The following is a 10,224-nucleotide window of genomic DNA, read 5'->3' as shown; positions in this document are numbered from 1 at the left end:
TCTGTGTGCTGGGTTTAAACATCTCTTTGCATTAGAAGGCCACACTGCACCCAAAGATGTCTGTGTATTTCTTTTGTCCAGACCAAGTCTGCTCCCTATAGATCAAGGCCAAATCCAACTATTTTAACCCAAACATTTTGGCATCGTTCAGTTCACACTAACTTTATTTTACTTTTTTTTCCCCCAGCCTCCTTTTTATTGCCGAGATGTTGCTGAAATGTATGACAACATTCTGCACAAGCCCCTAAATCTGAGGCCAGGAGTGAGCCTCACAGCCTGGTCCATTCTGGAAGAACTCCTAGAAAAAGACAGGCAAAATCGGCTCGGTGCCAAAGAAGACTTTGTATGTATATCTCTCCCACTGTGTTTAAGCTTATTTATCATTGGAAGATAGAGCCTTATTTTATGTGGTATTTGATGGGATGAATACAGCTCTTAAAGAAGAGCACCATGACAACGCGTAACTTGTCCCAACAACTTTCACCACTGTTTATATATACAGAACTATACAGGGTCTGAGCACTTGCATCCTTTCAATTGATCTCTGTAACAGTACTGTCCTCTCCTCTTCGTCTGTCACATCCAGCTTTCACACTCTTATTATTTATTTGATTTTTATTTATTAAAATTTTTCTCCTCGCCCTTCTTTTTAAAGAATTTTTGATTACCTGAACTTTTAGATCATGTTGTTTAACAAGAGTCTAAGTCCTTCCTGACCACATGAGGTGGTGCAATTTATCTTGAACCAACGTGAAATCACTTTTTTCCCCCTGAGAATTTGGTGATACTTCTTTGAGATAGTTATGGAGTCTGTGGGTTTGGTTTTTGTTGTGTTTTTTTAAGCAGGGTAATTAGATTGCTAGTGTAACTTGTTATCTTAGTGTGTCAGTATTCAGGAACTGTTGAGGAATAGGAACTTGTAAGTTCATTTAAATTTCTCAGAAATACTTTGGGGCTGTTGGCCAATTTGAACTTGAGCTGTGAATAACAAACTTGTCTGCTACTGATCTTCTCCTCCTACGCGTCCCAGTTCAGCAGACGGCTCTGTCAACAGTTCTCTACCCAGCTGTGATTCCCGTCTGCTGTTTCAGTCAGTCTTGCTAATACTTCACACCTCCGTGCCCCGTGGTTCTTTTATTGAATTCAGAAATCGCAGCCCTGGATGAATTCAGGTGTCATCTCTGGGTTGCTGTTCGTTGGTGGAGAAAGTTTCACAACTGGGCTAAACTTCCTGTGTGTGTGTGTGTGTGTGTGTGTGTGTGTGTGTGTGTCTCTACACTAACAAGAAATCTTTGGACACCAGTAAGGTGACACAGTTTTTAAGTAAATGTTTATAATGAGATGTTTATAGCCACTCACGAGGCCTTTTTGGTCTTCTGGGAGGAGACATGGAGGAGGAGGTGTCTGTGATTCTAGCAGGAATTATTACACAACAAGATTTCAATGAGTGTTTAGAAAGAACCAAAGAGGAGGAAGCACTTTGTAAGGTAAAACTGATCACACAAATTAAAACTTAGTACAGTGGAGGGAAACTTGGTAAGTATGTCTAAGTTAAGTGTTCTTCACTCCGAAGCATTTGCTACTGAAACCGGCGTTAACATGAAAGAGTTCCTGGTAGCAATTTTAAGGTGTGTGTGTGTGTGTGTGTGTGTGTGTGTGTGTGTGTGGTGTGTGTGTGTGTGTGTGTGTGTGTAGGCCTCCCCACAGCAACAAGCAACTCTCAGACACCAGAATTGATAGTGTCCACCCTGACACTATCTTCTCAGAGACAGAATCACATTCCATGAGTAAAGGGCTCAGTCCCACAGGACAGCCCTCCATTTCCGATGCTAGTCACAAGCCCAGGTTGTTACCTGTGCGTCCGACAGACGGCTATAAATCAGGGGTTCCCATGACCCCTCCTTTGGTTCAGTTAATTTGCTAGAATGGCTTCCTGAATTTAAGAAAACCCATGCACTTACTAGTTTACCGAATTACTATAAAACGGGTATGGCTTGTTCACCTCTTGAGCTTTACCTCCTGTGACCGTCCCATTTTTCCCTGTACTGCAACGATGCTGGACTCTCATTTTCTTGACCAAGCTAAGCTCTTTGCCACTGCAGGGCCTTCATAGTCTACCTGCATTGTTCTCCCCTCATTCTTTTTTTTTTTAATTTATTGGGGTGACATTGGTTAATAAGTTCTATAGTACATCATTTGTATATTGCACTGTATGCTCACCACCCAAAGTCTAGTCTTCCTCTGTCATCATATCTTTGACCCCTTTGTCCTCTTCCTCCTCCTACCCCCCCATCACCTCTGATAACCACCCTTCTGGTGTCTGCATCTAAGAGTTTGTTCATTTGTCTCCTTTTTGTTTTGTTTCCCACATACCTCAGTCTTTAGCTAATTCTTACTCATCTTTCAGAGTTCTGGTCAGACATCACTTTCTCTAAGAAATCTTTTTAAACCACCAAACTAAGTTGGATCCTACTTTATACACTTGTGTGGCACCCTACAGGGGAAAAAAGCTGGAATCAGTTCTTTTTTTTTTTTAAATATATTTTATTGATTTTTTACAGAGAGGAAGGGAGAGGGACAGAGAGTTAGAAACATCGATGAGAGAGAAACATCGACCAGCTGCCTCCCGCACACCCCCCACCGGGGATGTGCCCGCAACCAAGGTATATGCCCCTGACCGGAATCGAACCCGGGACCCTTGAGTCCGCAGGCTGACGCTCTATCCACTGAGCCAAACCGGCTTCGGCTGGAATCAGTTCTTTGCCAACTTTTGATAGTAGCAACTCAGAGCGGAATACTTTAAATTTGTAGTAAAGTTCATCACCTCGGTTTTACCTCTGTCCTACAGTGTAAAACACCCTTGCTTAGCATCTTACTCACCTCCCCCATTCAGATAATAATTATTATTATCTGTACCTATGTAGTACTTTCATCTTTTTATACCACTCTTATTTTTATATTCTCCATTTATCCTTAAAACAACCTGTTAAGTATCTAAGGTAGAAATGTCAGCTCTGTTTTACCTATGAAGAAACTATGATAGTGAAGAGGATAAAGTGTGCCATGTGTACTCAGGTAGTCTTTCTGCTATACCACTTTGCCACATAAATAACATAAACATGTATCTAAAAGGAACTATTGAGGAACAAAATGGTGGTGGTTTGGTTCCATAAAATTCTTCAGTGAGTACTTAATATATTCTTCAGCATTAGTTTAAAATGTATTTTTTTCTTTAATATTCTAGCTTGAAATTCAGAATCATCCCTTTTTTGAATCACTCAGTTGGACGGACCTTGTACAAAAGAAGATTCCACCACCGTTTAATCCTAATGTGGTAAGTATATATCCAAGTTCTTCCTTCTAAACTAGTGAAATGTAGAACTGTAGCTCATCATAATTTTAGGAAAGATCTCAAAATCTAACCTGAGTGAAATTGAATCAGTACGTAAATATATGTGAAATATGTCACTTCAGGATGAGCAGTAAGATTATAGTTTTTATTAGACTGATAAAAAAAATCTTTCAGTACAATAATTGTGAAGTATTTGTAGATTGACTTATTTCATTTAGCTCATTCAGGACTGACTGTTTCAGACATGGCTCCATTAGGGACAATTTCTGCTCCTTATTTCTAGCGTTTGCAATAAGAACCTTGGATCTTTAAGAATAATTTAATTTTTCTCTTTAAATTAAGAGTCCACTGAGTTTAGTTATTTGCAAATAAATGTGTCATCCGATACATTAAAGAGTTAGGGATTCCTCCTAAGCAACCCTGGAAATGGCAACAGTGTTGACGTCAGAGTCAGACACCTCCAGGTTTGGATCCCTGCTTGTTCTATGACTAATTAGTTAAACTTTTTAAAGCAAGACCCACAGCTCAGAAGCCATAAGAGAAAAAAATTGGTAAATTTGACCACATAAAATTTAGAAATATTTGCATGAAAAAAAACTGCAAATAACAAACTGGGGGAAATTTCCTTAGTACATAAAGCATTCTTATGTCAATGAGGAAAAAAAAAAAAAGACCAAGCATGGACAAAGGACAATTTTGAAAAATAAATACAGGTATCTTTTAAATATATGAAAAGATGTTGAAGGAATGCAAAATAAAATCCTTACCGGTTTTTTTCACCTAATAGATTAACAAAGATCAAAAAGTTATCTATACTAGAATAGGGTAGATATTCCCATTCACTGTTCTCAATACTTGTATTCTTTTACTTAACCCTGACAACAATCCTATGAAATAGTACTGTTATTTTACACCATACTTCTGATGAGTGAACTTAAGCACAGAAAAGGTTAAGTAACTTGTCCACAGTTTAATGAAAGTTGCAGAACTGGAGTTTGAAGACAGAGCCTTCCCTCACTCTTAACATAAGAAATACGGTATTGTCCCTGACAGTATTAGTCATGAGCCATAAGGGCATTCTCAAAATATTTATAAAGTCAGGCAAGAGAACATTTATTGAGCACCTTCTACATCTCAGATTCTGCGAATTTTATGTATTAACGCATCAAATCCTTACAAGTTTAACAGACAGGTGGCAGGATTCTTATTTTACACAAGAGGAGACAAGCTTTCCTCTTACAGAAGAAATAGGGTAGGTTATATAAAGAATTCTAGCTAGCAAAACTCATAGCCAGAATTCAAACCTTAGTGTTATTTCAGAACCCCTGCTTTCTAAGGTTATATGTAAGAATTTGGTGACTTTTTATATACATATATATAATTTCTAGTGTCTATTTTCCTCTGTGGTGGAATTTCTCATGTAGAAGGATAGAGCATTCTGAGTTTTCCTGGCTTCTGCTCTGCTGTTTGTAGACCTACCAGGCTAACTATATCCTTAGCTTATAATAACTGCTCTGAATCCCTATCTGTTCACCTCAGTTAGACTTGGTGAATTGAACTATTTTTAAAAATATATATAATTTTATTGATTTCAGAGAGGAAGGGAGAGGAGGAGAGAGATAGAAACATCAATGATGAGAATCATTGATTGACTGCCTTCTGCACGCCCCCTGCTGGGCATCGAGCTTGCAACCTGGGCATGTGCCTTTGATCAGAATCGAACCCAGGACCCTCAGGCTGATGCTCTATCCACTGAGCCAAACCGGCTACGGCATGAATTGAGCATTTTAAAGCTTCCCTTTCTCTTAGAGTAGAGCTAACTAGAGTTTCAGGGATGGGCTTTAACGGTGAATCACCTCAACTTGCAACCCAATTTTATCCGTACATACATTGGAAGGGGATAGGCCATTCGCTTGTGAAAGAAGATTAAGAACCATTGCCTTTGAGCCTAAGCAGACACCATGCTTCGTGCTTCGTTTTCTAGTTTCCTGGTCCCTTTAGGCCTTTGGAGCTAAGGGTCTCATCACTGAATGTTTAGTGACCTCTGTGGCACAAGAGTCACCTTTCACAGTTTTACTTACAGTCCCTCCATTCCTTCATCAAAAGACTTCATTTGCCCTAGCCGGTTTTGCTCAGTGGATAGAGCATCGGCCTGTGAACTGAAAGGTGCTGGGTTCGATTCCGGTCAAGGGCACATGCCTGGGTTGTGGGCTCAATCCCCTGTGGGGGGCTTGCAGGAGGCAGCTGATCAATGATTCTCTCTCATCATTGATGTTTCTATCTCTCTCTCCCTCTTCCTTCCTCTCTGAAATCAATAAAAAAAAATATTTTTTTTAAAAAAAGGCTTCATTTACCCAAAGTTGAGAAACTGGATGGGCAGGCATTTAATGGGAGCTCAAATGCAAAATGCTGTTCTGAAAACCTACCTGAATCCTTTTTCTAAACTTAGAGGTGATGAGTAGAGAGCAGGTGGGTCGTTTGCAGGGACTGAGATTTATATTAACGTTGGTAAGGACTCTGATGTTAGCTCTCCTTACCCTTCCCTCTCCTCCCCGCACCCAACAACAAGTACCTTACCTGTTAGAAGGACCTCACCTAGGTAATAAAAGCAGAAAATGTTCCAAAGCAATGATGAAATAAGAAGACAGCTGAACTTGCCAGGAATCAATATACACATCCATGAAGGGTTTAATGAAGAACTAAATTCATGAAAAAGCTAAGGTGAATAATAGTATTTTTTTTTTTTTGGTGTTTTAGGCAGGACCAGATGATATTAGGAACTTTGATGCAGCGTTTACGGAAGAAACAGTTCCATATTCTGTGTGTGTGTCTACTGACTATTCTATAGTAAACGCCAGCGTACTGGAGGCTGATGATGCATTCGTTGGTTTCTCTTATGCACCTCCTTCCGAAGACTTATTTTTGTGAACATTTTGCCATCCGGGAACCATTGAGCAAATATAAACCTATGTACAGATGAGACTGAAATTCCTGTTTGTGTGAATATATTCAAATATGTTTAGTGCCTCTTTTTTATATATAATGTTAACAACTATGAAAAATGTATTTTCTGCTGTATGTAAGAAAATAGTGCGTTTCAAAGAGCTAACTTTGGAATTAAAATTTGTATTCTTGTTTATTAAGCTTATTTTTAAACAGAAATTTTAAAAGCTGTTGTTCTTAGCATTAACCTATTTTTAAAGAAAACTTTTTTGCAAATGACTGTTTTTTTTCCCAAGTTTACACTAACACCTACCCAAGATAGACTGTTTTTCAACTGCCTATTTCAGTTCAGTTAACATATATTAATGCCTTTGTAACTCTACTTTGATCTTTGTTCTCAGATCAGAACTATGCAATTTGTATGTGGTTGTTTAAGAAGAAACCATAACTGTCCATAAAAATCTCGGCTTGCCATAATCAGTCTTGGTAGGATTACAGTGTAAAAGCATAGTTAACACATTGGCTGCTAATTAACACTTGGAGTAACTGTTCGTTCCGCAGGTCAAATTAAAAAGTAACAAAAGGAGGCCCTGGCTGGGTAGCTCAGTTGGGTAGGGCATTGTCCTGATACACCAAGGTTGTGGGTTCGATCTCCTTCAGGGAATAACAAGAATCAGCCAATGAATACATAAAAAAGTGGATCAACAAGTCTCTCTTTTTCTCAAATCAATGAAAAGGAAATCCTTTGCTTTTGAAATACCAATTTAAATTCATAAATTATTTTTCTTCTGGAGTAAAAGTAAATATTTAATAGTTGACATTTTAAATACTCCCAAACATCTGAAGAGTAATAAAGTACTGCTGGATTTTTTTTTTTTTTAGGTGGTGCCAAAATGAATGTATCTGTCATGTATTTATATTACAAATACATTCTATTTATGTTCTTTTGGGCCTTTTGAATGTTCAATATACTGTTAAGTAGATCTAAATCTTGGTATTTAGTTTTGCAAATAGCTTTTCAAAACTGTCTCCCTAATTGGTTAAGAGAAAAATATTGAGCTTTCTAGAATATTTACTTAATTGGGAATTAAAAAGTAGAATAGCAAATTTGGGATTAATATAAATGTGCACAGATTTACTATAGTTTAACAGAAGTTAAAAATAATTCAGATAGATGCCTAGCATCTTATGTATCTTAGAAAAATGTATGGGAAATTGACCTTAAAGTCATAGTAAAAACCAACTAACTTGTGTACTTGTAATTGTAAAAGAATGCTTATCTTGGAATTCTGATTTTTAGTTTAGAGATTTTGTAAGTCATGTAGGAAACATTGTGAAAGAATTTAGTGACCCAGTTTAGATGCTTCAAGAACAAGCATTCTTTCCATGTGTTTTCTCTTGAGAAAGAAATCACAAAAGCATTTCACACCAATACCCTTTGGTTTACAAATGTTCAGCAGAATGGGGGAAAGGGGGTGTGCTTTTCTTAGATTAGTAATATTTGCATTCAATACACTGAATCTTCCTTTAGAAGTAAGACTTTAATAACAACACTGTAAATACTTGTTTTATTTGGTACTACTGTAAGTTCTCCTTTTATACAAAGCTCTTTGCTTATAAAGCAAAATAAAGACTAGTTTCTTGTATGATTTTTTTACTCAGCCACTCCTTAATTAAACTGCCAAAAATTCAAGTGCAATATTGTATATTTTTAAGAACAAATTTAAAATAGAATGTTGCTGTTTTTTGGATCTCAAAAAAATATAAGCCTTACAGAGTGTAATAAAACTAGCAAAAAAGATTCATGATCATCTAATGCCTGTCATTATTTTAAATTAAAATTGGTGATAGTTACAGTATCATAAAAAATGAATCATATATATATATATGGAAGACAAGTAAAATCTTACCTGAATAGTTGGGCATGTAAAAATTACTAGATTATTCCATATCCCAAGGTGATAATTCTTTCATTTGAGACCCTAAAGTGTACTCAGGTGAGTCTCAGGTGGCTTGAATACCTTAAAGTGATATATGCCAAGTTTTGTGTGTAAATGAAATCCACTTAGGGCAGGGATTGCTATGTGGCTTTGTTTGGATGCTCAAAAGGATTCACTGCTATAACATGATAGGCTTCCTTCGCTGCCACCTGTTCTTCTTTACTCACCTGACACTAAGAGAAATTGCTCTCCAACTTCCCTGAAAGCATTTCCATTGGAGATTTGTGTCATTTACTAATATTTAGCTTTTTTGTGTCTTAACCAATATTGTATCATCATCCATTTATAATGCTTTAAACATATTTTACTATTTCTTTACATTACACTGATTTTTGCGGAGATAAGTCAGAAAGAAATATAGCTGTCTTAAAATGTTACCTTTTAGGTATTCAAAGTCAGAATAGTGGAGAATAGCGTTGGTGGTATAGTGGTGAGCATAGCTGCCTTCCAAAATAGTGGAGAATAATTTAAAGCGATGTTACACAAAGAAAAAAGCCAATAGAGAAGTATAAGCTCAGCATGATATAGCAATAAAATAACCAAAGGGTCCTATACAAAAAAGTTAATTTTACATAATGTCTTGATAATGAAGGGTCACCATATGAATCTTGAGGATTAGTGTAAAACAGAATAGCATCACTGTACATGACCCCACTTATTGGAAGAACCAGACACAGTGATTTTTAGAAACCTTGCATGCAAACATGACTTGGGAGTTTTCCTGGTAAATTCTTCTTTGCGGGAATATATATCATGGATTCATCATTTCTTCTAATGTATTTTCATAATTTTTTTATTAGGGGACAGAGATTTCCCCTTCAATATTAGTTAACTCTTTGTGAGCAAGTCTATAATGAGTTGTCAGCATTTAAGTGTTTTTATGTCTATATTAACTCATGGAATCCAGAGGCTTATATACAGAAAAACACCCTCTCACATGGTCAAATTTGATCGTGTTGGATTTGTTCCGTCTTCCCAGATGGTAGGTATAGCCTTGCAGTGTTGAATTTTTTTTCTTCTGCCTCAATGATAATAATAGTGCAACAAGAACAGTTTGTTTACTGATGCATTGATGCTGAATGCTAGCAATTTATTCAGTACGATATCCCCTAGCAGTGTGCCTCAATCAGATATCAAAAATTAGATATCAAAAGCAAATAAACTGTTCTTGTTTGCAGATGAGTATCTTTGTAGATAATCCAATAGAACTTCTAAAAGTTCTGGAACTAATTAAGTGATTACAACAAGATTGCATCATATAAGGTTAATATACAAAAATCACTTTTCTTATATACCGGCAATTTGAAATTAAAGACACCATTTACATTAGCAACCCCCCCCCCAAGTATAAATCCTGATAAAATATGTGTAAGATCTATCTGAGGAAAACTACCTTCTCTCTGACAGATTTGCCTATTCTTGACATTTCATATAAACAATCACAATATTTGGCTTTTTGTGTCTGGCTTCTTTCGCTTTGCATAGTGCTTTCAAGGCTCATCCATGTTGTAGCACGTATTAGTACTTCATCCCTTTTTATGGCCAATTGACTCCATCCACACTTTATCCACTTTTTTACTATTAACAATCCGATGGACATTCTTGCATAAATTTTTGTGTGTTTCAAATTCTCTCATATCTATGTATATATATACTATGTGGCTGGGGATTGTTGGCTCATCTAGTAGCTCTATGTTTAGTCTTTTAAGGCAGCCCCCGGAATGTTTTCCAAATTGCACTATTTTGCATCCCGCTAGGAAAGTTTTTATTTTTTTCAACGAACATGGGCACCGCTGGCCTGTGATAAAAGGACAACCAGTGGTTTCTATCTTTTTTGCTTTGCTTTGCTTTGCTTTGCTTTGCAGGGAGAGAGGGGGAGTAACTGGAGGGGCGAAGCGTCCCTGGGCCCGGTTGCCCTGGTGACAGGGA

General features: G+C 37.1%; 1 protein-coding gene across 1 annotated transcript in view; it reads left to right on the top strand.

Annotated features, from left to right (window-relative positions):
• The window catches only part of LOC102756639 (serine/threonine-protein kinase Sgk3), a 52,032-nt gene extending 45,260 nt beyond the window's left edge, over positions 1 to 6,772 (top strand). The window contains exons 14-16 of the mRNA XM_015559538.1: positions 188 to 343; positions 3,245 to 3,334; positions 6,110 to 6,772. Coding sequence (XP_015415024.1) covers positions 188 to 343; positions 3,245 to 3,334; positions 6,110 to 6,280 — 417 coding nt within the window. The 3' untranslated portion in view covers positions 6,281 to 6,772. The remainder of the gene's footprint in view (positions 1 to 187; positions 344 to 3,244; positions 3,335 to 6,109) is intronic.
• The last annotated feature ends 3,452 nt before the right edge of the window (positions 6,773 to 10,224 follow it).

The sequence above is a fragment of the Myotis davidii genome, unplaced genomic scaffold (genome assembly GCF_000327345.1).
Source record: "Myotis davidii unplaced genomic scaffold, ASM32734v1 scaffold393, whole genome shotgun sequence".
In the NCBI taxonomy this organism is placed as follows: Eukaryota; Metazoa; Chordata; class Mammalia; order Chiroptera; family Vespertilionidae; genus Myotis; species Myotis davidii.
The sequence above is the reverse complement of the archived record's forward strand: the minus strand, read 5'-3'. Positions and strand labels throughout refer to the sequence as shown.